The following is a 16,741-nucleotide window of genomic DNA, read 5'->3' on the forward strand; positions in this document are numbered from 1 at the left end:
CCGTGTGTCCGCTCCTGCTTGATCCGGTGTTGTAACGCACACCAAACATAAATAGAATTTTTACGGTCTCAAATGAAGTAGCTTCAGCCACCTCCAAGACCCTCTGGGGTCCTTCTATTAGGCCCTCCTGTGCTCAGTGTTTGAGGGCAGAGACGGTAAAGCTTTGCTTAGCAACCAGGATGACTGGAAGCTTTCATACGTGCACGTACATACTTCTGTGCAAGTGTAGGTGGTGTAAATTTATAACATCATATAATGCCATAACCCCAGAAGCCACAGCTTTCCTGAAGCTCTTTCCCTTTCCAAAGTTTGAGCGACGGCCACAAAACTCATGTAACTTTTTCCGTGACCAGCCCATGGGAGCTGCTTGCCCCTGCCCCTCCGCTCTTTACGAGGCCTGCCTTTACGCTGACGGGGCCGGGAGCCCGCGTGCGAGGCGGAGGCAGCACAGCCCAGCACCTCAACGCCCCTCACTCCACCTCGCCTCCCGCCTCGGCCCCTCCGCGGCGCAAAGCCCGCCGGGCGCAACCAAATCCCAACGGTCGCCAACGGCGCGCGCGGTCCGCTAGGGCCGAGCCAGGGCGGCGCCTGCGCCCCGCCCTCTCCCCCGCCCCGCCCCGCCCCGCCCGCGCGACGGCGCGTGCGCAGACGCCCCCCCGTCCCGGCGGCCGGCAGGATGGAGGTGGTGCTGGCCGACGCGCTGCTGGCGCGGTGCGGCGACCCCTGCGCGCTGCTGCGCGCCGTGTGCGCGCCGCTCTCCGCGGAGCGCGCGGAGGCGCTGCGCCTCCTGCTGCAGCGCCTGGCCGCGGGCGGCCCGCCCGGCGCGGGCGAGGCGGAGGCGCTGCGGCGGGCCGCCTGGGAGGTGGCGCTGGAGCGGTGCCGGCCGCTGCTGCGCGGCGCGGAGGCGGCGGCGGGGGGCGCGGAGGGGCTGCGGCTGGCGCGGGCGGCGCGGGGGGCGCTGCGGCACTGCGTGGAGCTGTGCGGGGCGCCGCTGGCGGCGCGCCTGGCCCGCGACGCCCTGGCCGAGCTGGCGGCGGCGGGCGGCGGGCCGGGCGCCGAGGCGGCGGTGGAGGCGCTGGTGGCGGCGGCGCCGCGGCTGGAGGAGCCGGCGCTGGCGGAGCAGTGCGCGGCGGCGGCGCTGGCGCTGCTGCGGCAGGAGGGCGAGGCGGCGGCGGCGCTGGCGGCGGCGCGGCTGCTGCCGGCGCTGGGCGGCAACGGCGCGGCGCTGCGGCGGGTGTGGGAGGGGCTGGTGGGCGGCGGCGGCGGCGCCCCCCCGCGGGCGGCGCGGGCGCTGCTGGCGCTGAGCGCCCTGGGCGAGGGGCTGTTCGGGGCGGCGGCGCTGGACGCGCGGCTCTGCCCGCGCTTCTGGCGGCTGGTGCAGGAGGGGCTGAGGGCGGGCGACGCGCTGTGCCGCAAGCGGGGCCGCTACCTGCTGCAGCGGGCCGTGGACGGGGCGGCCAGCCAGCGCGCCGAGCTGCGGTGCCCGCCGGGCGGCGGAGACGGTACGGGCGAGCTGGGGGCGGGTTATGTAGCGGAGGGGTGGGGTAAAAGTGTGAGAGGCTTCTTGTTTATTCTTCCTCCCCAGCCCTCTTGCTGCACCTGTGGGAAGGGTGGGAAGTGCTAGCTTAGCCTGTGCTGGAGAATGAGCGCTTTTTTTTTCCTTTTTCTTTTTTTTCTGTTTTGTGTTAAAAGTGGCTTTTTCAGAAGGTGTGGGGCGCTCTAAGGCGTGCACCAGCTTACACACAGGCAAGCTGGCCTGGCTGGATTGCCTTCCTTCAGGAGCACCTTCTGAGCGGGCGAAAGCTGCTTAGCCTGTGTGGCAGCCGCCTGTAAAATTAGGATGTTGTTTTGCATGAGTTTTCTGGAGTTTTACTAATCTTTGGGGGGAGTTTTATTTCCCTCTTTTGATGCCTGAATAATCGTTTTAAGACGCAGTAGGCTAGAAGATGCCGTCCTACCCCGGCGCTTACGGTGGTAAAAGTTGGTGTTGGCTCTTGCCAGGGCTGAGCACGGAGTTTGCGCCTGGCGGGGTTCAGCCCCCCTGTTAGGGTAAGAGGGGAGCAGGAGCAGGCACTGCCCTACTTCCTGAGAGGCGTTGTTGTAGTTCGCTTCTTACCCGAGCCACCTCGCTCAGAAAATGCCAGGGCGACTGAGTATGTTATGTCCTACTGGTTGCTACGTGGAAATAATGAAACAAAAGAAAGTCTTGCAGGTGTGCGTTTCCCTGCAGAATTTTTTATGATGGCCCTGCTGAAGCAAAGTTTTTATTTCTGTAGCAGTGAGGCAGGGTAAAAAACAAGGTTCACTCTCCATCTTAGTCAGGATGTGACGTTAAGTCTTTTGCCTAAAAGATGCTGGAGGAATTGTGTTTAAATCTCTCTCTCTCTCTCTTTTTTTTTTTTTAATTAGAGTCAAGTCTGTTTTGGTGGTCTGTTGAGAAGAATGAAGAACTGCTACAATTTTGGGAAACTTACATTTTGATAATGGAAACTCTGGAGGGAAACCAGGTAAGGGGATATTAAAATCTGTGCTTATCTTTGTTTATGCGGTATGTTATTTTTGGTTCATATACTGTAAACATTTATTTAGATAAACTATATCCATATGTAACAATTGAAGGTGTTTAAATATACATTGAGAAGCATATTTTTGATTTCAGAATTAAGTTTTGAAGGACATAGAGTGCGTGTCATTCATTTGCAATAAATTTAGAGCTCTCATCTATCTTTGAAATAATTCTGTTTAAAGCAGTGGATTGAGTTAAGAAAGGAAAACCTGGATTGCAGCTGATGGCAAGACCATGGGTACCCTATGTCTCAGGGGAAAATCAGGCTATTGCACTCAGTAACTTCTTTCCAGGAGAGGACACTACATCCTTTGGATGAAAATGATGTTAAGCTTGACTGAAAGTCCAGTGTACTTGGCAGAAAGTTTCCTGTTGGCTTGAGGCCTATATAGCTGCATGGTGTTACGGTATTAACTATCAGTTGCGACTCCGTCTTTGCGTTTTATTTTATTTGTGGGTAGTTGTCCTGTATAGCATTTACCAAAAACGTTTAGTTTTAGAGTTTTGTGCTCTTATATTTGAAAGTCCTGCGTTGCAGTTTCTATGAATAAAGTTGTTAGGAAGTTATATTGCTGTGATACTGTAGCATAAAAGTGTATTTTTTTTCTTCAGTGCTAAACTAAGATCTTAACACAGGTGTTATGTATCAAATCCTAGGATCAGTTGCACAGGCCCTGGGTCAAAGCATGCTTATTTATTTAAGTGCAGTTACATTACCAATTAATATGTTAATACTCTTGGTAATAAATTCTAGTCCATAACTAAAGGTTGGATTTAACGTTTGAGATGTAAAATACTTATGTAACATCTGATTTGCATTTCAGATCCATGTCATAAAGCCAGTATTACCAAAGTTAAACAGCTTATTTGAGCATGCTATATCAGGGAAAAAAGGTAAGACCTAACTCTTCTCAAACGTTTTTTAAGTATTGGACTATGAAGCCTGGTGTTTTATTTTCTTCCTAGTTTTAGTAGCAGCTCTTTGTTATGTTTTGTTTCTCAAATCAGCTGTTTTCTGGGCGGCCGTGCCATCGTTTGTGAGTCTGCTCTGGGCATAGATAGTAATTTTAAGTTGTAATCACTAAAATCAGAGAGTAAGTTTTAAAAACCATGTAAAATATATTTTTTTTTGTATTGGAGATCTGTTAGGGTATTTTTATAAATAGAGTAACTATAGTCGTCATTCTGAAATGCATTGTGCAGTGTCATGTTAACTAGAATGTCAGTAACTTGTGTGTTAGTTTGACGCATTCCCTTAAAATGTACCGTTTCATAAACGAGTGTGCTAATGTGTCACTCTTTCTGTATCGGTTTAGAAGAATTTGTTTGTGTAACAGGTTGTTGGTTATTTCACCCATCTTGGCACATGTGCATCTATAAAAGAATGTTTGACAGCGAGAATAAAACATTGACAAAGGAAGGCATTTTTCATTTTCTGGAGCTTTATGAAACAAAGCATCTACCAAATTCACTTGAGTTTTCGGAGGTAAGGGTGCTTTCCCTGCTACTTACCAGAACAAACAGACGTTTTAGCTTGTGGCATCTGTAGCGTTATTGTCTCGATAGTGTTGAGATTAGACAAACTCTATAAAAATACCCTCATATTTAGCTGTACAAGTGATAGCAGTATTTGTAAGTGATGTCAAATGTAAAATTATTTTTAAAATGGCCGCAGTAGGCAGAACCCCATATTTCAAACTAATGCTCTCTAATTGAAGCTAGCACCCAGTTTATTGAAGTTTCTTATCAGAAATGAAAATCCTGGAGCAGGGAATGTTGATGCTTCAGATTTCCAGAGCCCCTGAACCTTTCCAGAACTGTTGGTTGTCTTTATTGAACAGAGCCTTGGGTAAACTTGTTCAACAGACCTTAAGCCTGTGCACAGTGTCTCCCGCTCAAGGAGAGATTTTTGAAGATCCATTGTTAGACCTCCTTGTGAGGAGGTTTGAAAGTCTCTGTAGTATAATCAGTATATTACATACTTTACATAGAGATTTTTACGTGTGGAATGAAATATTGTAGGTTTGAGCTAGTTTTAATTAGCATTGAGTGTAGGTTGACTCCCCAACCAGCTTACACCTTAGTAAGGAGTGATCTATGTTGTACTATTATTTCTTCGTTCTCTCCTTCATAGAAGGAACCTTGTCCTCAAAAGCTAACGTTTCTGATTTCTACAAATTAAGTCAGCCTCTTGATTGCTGGCTTGAAGTCCAATCAACCTTAACGTAAATAAATAAATACATATATGACACACACAGGCGCGTTATTGTATAAAAAATTTCTAAATCCTTCTACCAGTGTTGGGCTCTAGTCTTTCTCGTATTTCATGTTTAAATATCTTTTTTCTTTTTATGCTAAATGCCATCAGTTCCTCATCCATTTTTTATAATCATTTCTTACTAATCCATGCCTTTCACAGTGCTCTGTGAAATGTACCTGGTGAGAAAAATGTTTTACTTATTCATGCACCTGCTCCCGCTTCTCTTTTTGTTCCTTGTACTTTGGCTACTCCTTCCTCTGCTACTGGAAAGAGTGTTCTCTAATTTCTGACTTTTTCTGTCCTTTTAAGGACAGATGAAATAATTCTAGTTAGACTCTGCGTAACAATTCCTTTTGAATGTGCATTTAGCCGTTGTTCTTGTTTTCTTTTATCAGTTTGTTATCGGGCCATTAATGGATGCCCTGTCAGAAAGTTCTCTTTATAGCAGGTAAGAGATTGATTATTAAATGGACTACTGGAAATGTGTTCTAATAAGACTGATGCTGTAAATACATAAAGAACAAACACAAATTTGAGGAGTTGCGGGTTGCTATGCATTCATTGTACTGAAGACAGTCAGTCCTTTTTCTATTGCATGGGAAGTACTGAGAATGGGGAATCAAGCGCTCATTGGCCAGGGGATATGGCTTGGGTTACAACTAGTACACTGAAATTCAGTTCAGAGCAGTGTTGGTACAGCCTTGCTTGTTGGAGAGGCAGCTAGAAAAGTTCACACTGTTTATGCAGTTCTGGAAGAAAAAGTGTGACTGTCACTTGCTAACTTGGTGTACAGTTGAATTTGGTGGTTCTGGCTGTCTGTATAAAGCATAGTCAAAGCTGGTTGTTTCATCTGAACACTGCAGGACAAACGTGACCCTTTCTCTTCAGGCACTGGCTGCAGTTAGGCGTTTATCATCTCAGAATTAGCTGGCTGCAGTATTATTTGCATGGACATACACTGTCAGAAAGTCAGATGTTCTGAGTGTTTGGTGGGCTTTAATTGGAGATGTATGTCAGAATTGTTGCATCAGTGCTTCATAGTCTTCTCTTGTCTCTGTTCCCAATGAAACACACGTTGGGATATATCTAAAAGCAGAGGAGAGGTACGTGTTTGGGTATACCAAGAATATGTAAAGTCGTTACAGTTAATGTAAAATCTCATGACTGTTCCATTCTAATCCTTAATAGGGTTCTGCGACTTCGAGTATAGTGTAGGTTATGTCTGTCCATCTTGTGCAATGTTTCTTGAAAACGTTTTGTGCTGATCAGTAGTTTTGCTTATACTGACTTTATAATCTGTTTCAGAGAGAAACCCTTGCTCCTTGGCACGCTTGCGTAGGTAATTTTCCCCCAGTCAGACTAGTCACATCTGCACTGCATTTCACTTGGAGAAGTTACCTTGTTGCATGGGCCTTTGTATCCTACTCACCCAGATGCCTCTAGCATGCTGTGAGTGCCCAGCATAAAGTTTAACTGACACTACAATTTCTTCCTGTGGGCTCAACATATGATACTGTTGATAGTGGGCAGCTTTGTTTGAGGCTGCCCTTGAATGCCTGAGTGTAGTGATGCTGTATCACATCCTTGTAGGTGGCCAGGGAGATTCTTACTGTTATGACCTTCCCAATCCTCCGTGTGTTTGCTGGATGCTGTTGGAAGACTGGGCTAAGCGAAGGAAGCAACCTGATGCACTCCATTTGTATAGCCTATTGGAGCAGTATCTGGACTGAATTAACCACTGAACCGTGCTTTATTTTTTGTTTAGGGGCAATCCTATTTGAAGCTGTTAACATACCAGTTGTGTATTTGATGTTTTAAAACCCAACAGGACACCGGGCCAGTTAATGGGAACCTGTCCTTCTTTAGGAACGAGGTTACGGAATTTCTTGGCCACTTACCTCATGCTCCTTCCAGACAAAGAAAAAGGTATGTTTCAATTTTTTTTTTTTTTTTTTTAAATAAACCAAATAGAAACCATGGATCCATTTTCCGTATCTCATGTAAACGTTCACTACTATTTTCTACATTATTTGAGGAAGAGGAGTAGTTCTTGTCCTTGTGGCAAGAACTGTGTGTCTCGGAGAACAGAGAATTCTGCAGAGACTTTGAGGGATGCTGCAACGTTAAGCTGCCGAACTGTTTTAGGGAAAACTGAGGCAGACTTAAAAATAAATAAATAAATAAAATTTATTGTGTCTCTAGGCACGCATTTTCTTTTATTTTCTTTTTTTATCACAAAATGGAGACTCTGTGATTGATAGTTGTGAGAGACTGGGAGACCGCTTCTTCAAATCATAGCGACAGTGTCTGTCAAGGCTTACTCTGGTCACGGCAGCATCCAGTAAACTGGTCAAGTCTGGGGGAATTCCCAGGTACTTTGTTCCAGCGTCACGGACGCTGAGGAGCAGCTTAAGGAAAGCGTTACCTAATACTCACAATGTTTATCAGAGTTAAGATTTATTATTGAAAATGATGAAGAGTGAGATCACCAACGTCAACATTGGTTTTATTTCTGGCTGTTGCCTCGTTATGTTATCTTTCAAAACATGACAGTCTTAAAGACAGACTTCTCTTTTGAGTATACTTTTTTCACTGAAGTAATTGGGAAATTATTCTGTTGTCTTTCATTTAGTTTTCATAGATAAAAGTGGAACTGGTGGCCTTATTTTGCCAATTGACGTTGTGCTCATGTTTCAGAATCAGAACCAGATGACGCAGCCATTTCTCTAGCTCTAAGTCTCTTCCTGCAGAGTCAGAGCTCTTGTCTCTAAAATGCACCTGCCTTACTTTAGGTTTTTAGTTTCTTTTGATGTTTGTAAATGGAAAATCCTCGTTCCCAGGTCAGTTTTGAAACAAACGTTAAGCAAAAATGTATTGGAGCTATTTTCAGGAGAAGTTTTGCTAAGTCTGCATGGAACAAGAAAGGATTAGGGAAAGGGGAAAAGGGAAGAGAGGCATGATGGGGGCAGAAAAGGAGGTAGGTACAAGGGACAAGAATGAAAGTGTTTAGAAACGTATGCCATTTTTTTAGTAAATCTTATTTTTTCATAAAAAACGTAATCCCCAAACTCACTCCTTTCATCCTGACATTTCGCTAACTTATTGTTCCATAATGAAAACTTCAAAATAAAGTAACCTTTTCTGAAAAGTTCAGCTGTTGGAACACAGTTGAAATACACTTAAAGATCCATCTTTATAGCTTTTATTTAGTATTTATCTGGCTGGCCACAGAAGCTAGACTCTTCCCTGTTACTGCACAATAAATTAGTGTTACTGCGAATGTTATTGCATAATGAAATAATCCTGTAGTTTAAAACCTCATAAATAGATATTTGATTTATTTTTCCCATAAGCTTACCAAATAATAATTGGTAAGCCTTCCTATTTAAAGGCTAGTCGTCAATTTTTAGCCTGAGCAATGCAGAAATGATCCTAAATGTGCAGCGTGAATGCATCGTAACAATCTCTTGCTGGTATCCTTGTCATTTAAATGCATTGGAGAACAAGAAATCACTCCTGATCTACTGGTATGAAAGCAGAAGTTTATGCTGAAACAAGCTAATCAGCTAAAGAATTTCTGTGATACTGCAAGCTTGCTGCACAGTGATTCTTCACGTTGCAAATGTGAATGTTTATTTTCTGCTTACTTTTATTTTTAAGGTAGTTTCCTATTAAAGTTTATTCAGAAGATGACAAGTAGGCATTGGTGTGCTGTTCCCATTTTGTTTCTTTCTATGGCCCTGGCATATATCCCTGCACGTAAAGTATTGGGCACTGACGGACTTCATGCTCTGAGGTAAAATACTTACTACATCGAGTTGCTATGTGCTGCTTATAGGGAAATGTGCTGAACATCTAGAAAGCCAGGATTTAATGCGTGTTCATTACTTCTGGGAGGAAGTGATGGTTACCTGTGACAATGGAAGGTTCTCTCTCCTTTTTTATGTCTAGTTTCCAGAGGAAAGCAGTTTAGTAACTACTGTATATATCACTGCATGACTTAAAGATAAATGTTTTGCGTTTCGCTCATTTGTCATCACTTCTTTTTTTGGCATTGTTTTTCCCTGGTGTTCCATACTTCCTAACTGTTATGTATTAATCTTTGGTTTTGTTCCGTTCTGAGTACATTAAAACCTTGCTTGATGGCAGCTGAGGTTACATCGAGAGACAGCCCACAAAATCAAACCTTGAAAGACCTGTAAATAAAAAGCTAGACAAAAGTTCTAGGCATGCATGTTTTCAGTAATACCGACAATGTTTGCTAAGTGTCAGCTTTCATTTTCAATAGGTAATAAAAATCAGTAATTATTCCAGTTTAATCAAATTTGAACTTTGAAATAATACTTTCCAGTGATCTAAGGGATATTGGAAAAAAGTAACTTATGAAAAGAAAACAGTGGTTAACAGTCAGATACACTTCTCTGCTGGTAAGAGAACATCTAGGGTTTCTTTCAGTTGTGTGAGAATTTGGTGGCATGCATATTACTATATTTGGTAGAGATAGAAATGCAACTATTAAATTATCAGTTACACTACTACCCATGTGAACGTCGAGATTTTAACTGTGGATTTTTGTTTCCATGTTTTTGATCTTATCAGGTATATCCTTATCCAAGTTTTAATTTCAGTTTTTGAGAATACTTTCAGAAATAATCTTGGTTTTGGGTTGTACGCTGTTCAGGGCAGAGGATGTGTTGCTCTTTGCGGAATATCTTTAAAAATACTATCTAATGTGTTGAAAATAGTTAATACTTATCAAACATATGAAAATGGTTAAACTTGTTAGATGTATATTTTCTATGGTGCACATTTGTCTGTTTGCAGAGATGTCCTGCAGTGTACTATGATTACACATCAAATTTTGTTGCGGGGAGCTGCTCAATGCTATCTTCTTCAAACAGCTATGCATTTGACAGATGTGGTGAGTTTTTTCCTTTTGGTGTGATAGGGATATAGTAACATTTTCACAGGTTAAATGACACACAAAAATTTTGCTACGTACAACACGGAACAGCTGATTTTGCTGGATTAGTAATTTTGTTAGCGACATATTACAAACGTTTTGTCCTTTAAATATTTAGTACACTTGTTAACTTTGATTTCTCTAAAATGTATTTTTTCCTTTCCTTATTTACTTCTATTTTGGTGTAGGATTTCTGTGCATAGAAAACAGTAACAGTAATCTGTCATGATATGCATTGCATAACCTTGGGTTTCAGTAGGTAACTAAGTGGACTTTCTGAACTACTGAAGAAAACAGAAGTACTTACAATAGCAGAGTGGTTAATGTTAAAGTAGTAAGAACTTAGTTGTTCAGTAGTCAAAGTATTTGTGTTTTTAGTTGTCTTACAGGTGCGTGCTTTTTTCCTCAAGCAGACAGTCAGTATTCCCCTTTGATTATGGGCTTCCATGTTATGTGCGCTGTTTATAAACATATCTGAACAGGATTTCCTGTTAGAAATGCAGAAATAATACTTATTAGTGACTGAGGTTGTTAGCTATGTACCTTCATTTAAAAGAGGTCATCAGTGGATAGCAGTATTCTTCCAGTGGTTCATTAACTTTCAATGTCTGTCGGTGTTGAGATAGGATTAATACTTCATAAAATTGATTTATGATCCTCGATGAAGACAGATCGGTGCCTAAGAGGCAAAAAATGAACCTGTGCCATGGAAAGGAAAAGCTCAATTTCTTCTTTCTGAACCTTTGCGAGATGAAAGCAAACTTCCCTAGTCCTCATTTAGATGTTATCAGTTGTATATTATTTTGGCAACTATCGCATCTTGATCAATTTCTTCAGGAGAAAGTGTCCCTCCCAGAAGTTGCAAGCTTTCTTACGTCCCTTAGACCAGAGGAATCCCTGAGGAGAGATACTGTGCTATGGACGGAGGTGAGAGCTGAAGCACGTTTTATGTTCATCAGATATCTTTTAATACCTGTACAAATGCAGGGTTTGTTATTGCAAATTTAATGTTTAAAAAGTTAGCTAATTTTGCACGGGTGCATTCTGGAATTTCTGGATGTGGAGTCCTGATGGTATCAAATGTTTCACCTGAAAGCTGTGGTTTTTAATGCTACAGAGGGGTTAATGTTAACCCTCAACAAATTATTCAGCAGATTGAAAGCAGAAGAATTCTAAGTTGCACCACCACAGTGGGTGAAGGTAAGGGTGGGGGACAGGGATGTGACTTTCGCTGTCGTCTTGCAGAGATTCTTCATTTTGCAGAAGAAAAAAGCCTTTTTGAGGTGGAATTTCTTTTCGATCTTTGAGCAGTGCAAGTGCTGGAATGCATTCTTGCAGTGCTTGTATGCATCAGTTTGTCATGTTTCCCAGCGTTCCTGTCAGCATTGTAGCTGTTGAGCGTAACCATATTCAAATGCAAATCAGAATCAGTCCTTACTCAGACTTTTGGTCCCTGAATAGCGGTCCTTTAAGAGACTTCGATGTGTTTATCACGGTCTTCGTCTTCTGCTTCTGCTGCCTTTGCCATTACTGTAGGAACTAAAATCGGTATTTGGTAAGTCTGTACTAGTACCTGTAATCTCTCCCATTAGGCATCCATGCTCGCTCCTGTAGATCGTTGGTAACCTCATGGAGAGAGTGCGGAGCAGGGCATCTTATGGAATCCACAGAGCCATGACTAGGGCTTGTCTCTCTACTCTTATTAAGAGTACAAGGTGGATGTAACATTCTCAGATGAAGCTGCTCTTGGTCATCGGATTCCACAGGCAGTTATTTCTGTATATTGTATATATTCTCTTCTTTTTCTGTATATTGTATATATTCTCTTCTTTATGGCTACTTTCTTTTCTGCTTCTCTCCCCCTTGCCCCTCGGCTGTCTGTTGTAACATTTCATTTGATGGAAAAGAACAATAATTTGTAAGTTTGATATGTCTTTAGAATGATACTCTGCTAATACTGTGCGTGTTTTCCCTTTCTCTTATTTTTGAATGTACTGTCTGAGATAATACAGCTCCTGATAGGCTCTGAATGGGCCAGTATATGGGCCACAAAATTTGTGTAAGAGCTGCCTCTGATTTGCATGTTGTTTGGATGAACCCAGCACCCAGCACTGGCAGGAATAAGAGAGTAATCGCCAAGGAGAAAACATGCCTACCGTGTAAAGTGTGAGACTGTGAATTTTAAATTTCCCCAGGATGTATATATCCTGTGTATTTCAAAGACGCACAATGCTGTGAAAAAATGTCAAGAAATCCTCACATAGAGGATGTACTGGAATCAACTGTATAAGTAGCCATAGCTTTGGGCAGTGGTACGGCCGTTTATCATAAAATGATTTTGCATAGTGTCCTCTTTGTTACGTATGCTGTACACGTTGCCCTATTCAGATGATTTTAGCAGAAGAATTGGGAAAAAAGGGGGGGAGGAGGAGAAGTGGTAATACTCATTAGGTAATACTTGGCCATAGAAGTCCTCTTTGAGATTATTGGGTTTTTACCAACTTTGCTTGTTTGTAAGAATTATTATTTTTTTCTTACACTGGTACCGGTAGTCTTTTTTGGACGCTCTGAATTACTCTCTGCAAGACCCTTCTTCTGTATTAGTGGAAAGTAGTGCGTTAAGCCTTAAGGTAGCTTGAGTGAACGCCTGCCAATGCGGCTTTGTTGATACAGCTTTTTATATCTTAACAGTGCTTTAGTGTACTGCTCTTATACTGATAAAGTTCTATCAGTACAGAGCTGGCAGATATGTTTAAATAGTAATATACTGACTGTAATTTAGCTTTGCAGTTGGCTGCAAGTGAACGACAGAAACTTCAGAAAGTCTGAAAAATGTGATTTTGAGCATCAGGAGATGTCATCGCTGTGTTTATATGTACGCAGTCTTGTGGGAGAGTACCTTAAGACACCAGCATCCGAAAGTAGGTTAAATGTTTATTAGTATTCACCTCTTAAATGTGTAAAATAAATAAGTTTTTTAAAAACTTATGAAAATTCTTTGGTGTTTAGAAGAGTAGTAGTGTTTACTTTTTACCTCTTTAAATTCTACCTAATTTGTGGTATTCTTGATTTGTAAATTCTGAAGGGACTTTTTTCTTCACTGCCACATTTTACGTTATTATAACTTTGGTTTATCATTTTCTTTCAGAAGAGAAATGTCATAATATCTGGTTTTGGATGCTTTGTAACTTGTTTAGTACTCGTTTCTTTGCTATTTAAATACTACTGACTTGGCAATTTATGTATGGTTTTGTAATACCAAAAGTCAACTGTCAAAAAAGGGACGTTTTTAAATATATACCTGTAGAAGAATATAAAAACTAGGCCAGAATTTGCTTATGATAAATAGCTTCAGAAGATCGTGCAGCTCGAGAAACTTAGCCTGATTATCTTATGGTCAGAAATGTTGTAAGTGTATTTTTTGTACTGGTATTTCAAGATAAATCTAGTGCTAGAAGTTTTGGCAAGTCTTCTCTCCTTCCTGAAAAGTGTGTTTAGTCCTTTGCCATGGAATTGCAGATAACACAGACAAACATCTTCTATGTGTTTCACTTTTTAAAAATGATGTTTGTAACTTCCTAGTTTAATAATGCATCTTAATTGGTAAGCACAGTTTGATATGCCTCTTAGTTTATAAGCAGCTGTTGGGTATATACACCTGCCAAGTCCAGCTGCTTTGTGCTGGACCTCCAAAGCCTGTTTTGCTGTCTAAATTGCCAAAACTAAAAGCATACCAGTCAAAAAACCCCACTGTGTTCCTGTATAAAAGATAAATGAAGAGAGAAACTTCAGTTGAAGTTCATATTTTATTTCCTTTTACAGAACAGTTTAGTTCTTTATATAACTTTTAGCTGGTTAAAATTACAGCTGTTTCTGAGGATGCCTAGCAGAGTTATGTTCTTACTGAACTTCATTTGAATATCCAGCTGTATTTTACAAAGTGAAGGGGAAGTCTGTTGACAGTCTGCTGCTACACAGTCCGACTCATTGCCTGAAATTGATTTCAATGTAGGGATGAGTAGGATCACCTTTTACAAGGCATGGAGAAAGTGAAACTGCCTTTGTGTGGTTTGTATTTAGATAAAAGAATGCCAGAATTTAGTAGTAATATTAATGTTAACACTAGTTATTGTTATCCTATTAATTATTGGTTAATAAGCTATGAAAGTAAAACCAAAATTAAAAAAAATAATATGCAGATGTTTTTAAATGCTGTGGAAACCTTAAAATATCTTTAATCAGGAGAAAATTGCTTTATGCCTGACTGGTTTGAAGCTAAGCTTGTTGCAACAATGGTTCTGTTGGCTGCAGATGTGGAAGAGATGAGGAATAAATACAGGTAGGTATGAATATCTTATTTTAAATCTCTTTCTCTTTTCTTAACTCCCCTCTGCCTCCTCTCCCAGGGTCTGATAAAAGCCTACTCACGTCAGTGTGTTTATTTCAGGAGATTTTGGATTAGCCTGATAGTTACTTAGAGCTTGTCTAACGGTGGCTGCAAACTTGCTGGGTAGCGTTTCTAAAGATATTTAAGTGACTCGGAAACCTGTGTCCTATTTCCGTAAGTGACTTCAGCACGTAAGGTAGATACTCAGAAGAAGACTTTCTTTTAATTTTTGTTTTTGTGTAGTGGAAAAAGCAACATAGAATGGATTGAACTAAAGGCTTTCTTGAACCCTCTTCTGGATGTCTTGATGAAACTTGGCAGTAATGCTTACATACCAACACTGAAAACAGATAAAAGCCTACAGCTTCTGTTGAAGTTATTGCAGACTCGTTCGTTAAAATGTTCCAATCTGCAAGATGGTTAGTGATGTCTTCAGTATACTGTGTCTTATATTAATTACAGTCTAATTAAAACCAAGGTATTTACTATTTTAAGGCTATATTGTTAAATTAATACTAGCCTAGCAGTAACGAATTAAAAAGTTAATATTATCTGGCTTGCCTTTTATGAAATTAAACTGTGGGCCCAATCCTATGGGGGTCCTTTTGAAGGTGTCCCAAGGTGTGGGAATTCAGAATGTGGAGCACTTCGGGGAAAGCGATCCTCATCCATTAGGATTAGATTTGCAGTTAGTTAGAAGCTGGAGAATGTGCCCAAACTACAAATAACTACAGGCCAGTTCTTTGCCAATGTATGGATTTCTTTTAGAGGCTTCAAAAAGAAAGTAGTGCAAACACCCTACCTAACTAGCTTAGTTGCATCAGGTTCTGACAAAACCTTCTCTGAGTGCATAAAGTGATCCTGCTACACATACTCTTTTCTGAGTTGACTCCTAGATGCTTGTTTCTCGGCTAACGCTACAGTATACAGGCTTCCTCAGATTCTTTCAGGATATTAGGCGTTGTTCTAGTGGGCATGCTTCGCTTATTTGATTTAACTTGGCCATGGCTAAAAGCAAAGAGGTGCCCACTTAAGCACAAGCCTGTTGATGACTTTCCAGGCCCCCGCACAGATTGACAGCCTCAACCTGTAGCTCTTTCATGACTGAACAAAAGCTACAGAGTCCTCGCTACTTTTTCTGTTGAAAGTTGGTCAATTTGTAACCAGAATATATTTATGAATTTTTCATGAGAGCAAGTGAAAACTGCGACATAATTTTCATGATGGGATGCTCAACTGGAACAAGAGTAATCTCTTTGGTTGTGGTTTTTGCTTTCCCTAGATTGTTTTTGAGTTTTTCTCAGTCCAGTGGTTTCATTACATGAAATACAAAAGTAGTTATGGGATAGGGGCTAGAGATCTAGGCTCTTAAGAGATGGCAATGATTTCGGGTTCTGTGTCCCAGTTTCATTAAGATGTCTAAATGCGGTCCTGAAGCAAGCGCCTAAACTCATTTTTAAAAGTGCTTTACGCAAACACATACGCCCTTGAGTTTTAGTTGTTTGGCTGAAACGTTGAGTGCTTGTCATGCAGGCTGTTACAGTTTGTATTGTGGGATGGTCTCTGAACGCAAAAGTGGATTCATTTCAGGGGAAACACAATTGAAAGATGTGCTCCAGCTGCTAGTGCATATTCAGTTCACAGTACGGGATTAGAGCAAGCCTGAAGCAGAACCCTCCAAAATGTGCATAGGTTAGACTATGTGTTAGGTTTTTAGTACCAAGTATTTTACTCTCTAAATCATTTCCTGAAGTGCCACACTGCTTGCTAAGTTGACTTAATCTCTTTTGCTTTGGGAATTTTGATGACTAACTTAGCATTTTAATTTCTGTTGCTAGAATTCTTAAGGCGTTGTAGTGCTGAGCATCACAATGCCTTGGTCCTTTTGAATGCCCATGTAGGTACTCTGCTCAGCTCATCATCAGCTGAGTCTTTCAGGAGGCTTTCAGAATTGGACTTGTAACTATTGCATCCTTTTGCATTGAGATAATTTAAGCAAATAAAAGTTATACTTGTTTATTTCCTACAGCCTTTTCATTACCTCTCCCTCCTACACAGGAGAGCCAAGTAATAAAATTTGTTTTCTGAGCTGTGAATTGACCATCTTGATGACAATTACCAAAAAAAAAAAAAAGCTGTAAAATACAAAAGTTTTGCTGCCATGTTGATTAAAAGGGCAGTGATAAGTTCTGTCTGTTAAATGGAAAATGATAAAATGAGAAAGAAGAAGTAATTTTTTTAGCTTGCGAAACAAAAGTGCTAACAATTGGTGAATGCTTTGTGTACGAATACTGTAATGGTGATACAGATATAAAGCAAGAGCATTTTTCTAGAGAACTTGCTATCCGTACTGTTGTTAGAATTTGCTATTTTAAGGGTTTTTGCTTACTTTTGATGGCGTTAGACACTTTGTGAACTGGGTTTTGTTCTGCCTTGCATTTATCTAAGAATTTATGGGTTTTAATTGCGGAATACTGTTTAGTGATTTGAGACTGAAATCGTTTTTTAGAAGAAATTATGAAATGTGATAATCTGACAGATTAAATTCTTCTAATTAGGCTTGCA

The 16,741-nt window shown here is 41.3% G+C and overlaps 1 protein-coding gene across 2 annotated transcripts in view; it reads left to right on the top strand.

Moving 5' to 3' along the window:
• Positions 1-636: 636 nt before the first annotated feature.
• TARBP1 (TAR (HIV-1) RNA binding protein 1) overlaps positions 637-16,741 on the top strand; it is a 40,745-nt gene continuing 24,640 nt past the window's right edge. Inside the window, exons 1-12 of one of the 2 annotated variants that reach the window (XM_068938999.1) lie at positions 637-682; positions 2,410-2,507; positions 3,391-3,460; positions 3,904-4,052; positions 5,222-5,274; positions 6,655-6,752; positions 8,487-8,622; positions 9,651-9,747; positions 10,627-10,716; positions 12,572-12,710; positions 14,032-14,128; positions 14,420-14,595. In XM_068938999.1, the coding sequence (XP_068795100.1) occupies positions 2,484-2,507; positions 3,391-3,460; positions 3,904-4,052; positions 5,222-5,274; positions 6,655-6,752; positions 8,487-8,622; positions 9,651-9,747; positions 10,627-10,716; positions 12,572-12,710; positions 14,032-14,128; positions 14,420-14,595 (1,129 nt within the window). In that variant the 5' untranslated portion in view covers positions 637-682; positions 2,410-2,483. Of the gene's footprint in view, positions 1,503-2,409; positions 2,508-3,390; positions 3,461-3,903; positions 4,053-5,221; positions 5,275-6,654; positions 6,753-8,486; positions 8,623-9,650; positions 9,748-10,626; positions 10,717-12,571; positions 12,711-14,031; positions 14,129-14,419; positions 14,596-16,741 lie in introns of both variants that reach the window. The other variant, XM_068938998.1, reaches the window with a different exon arrangement.

Source organism: Struthio camelus, chromosome 3 (assembly GCF_040807025.1).
Source record: "Struthio camelus isolate bStrCam1 chromosome 3, bStrCam1.hap1, whole genome shotgun sequence".
Taxonomy (NCBI): Eukaryota; Metazoa; Chordata; class Aves; order Struthioniformes; family Struthionidae; genus Struthio; species Struthio camelus.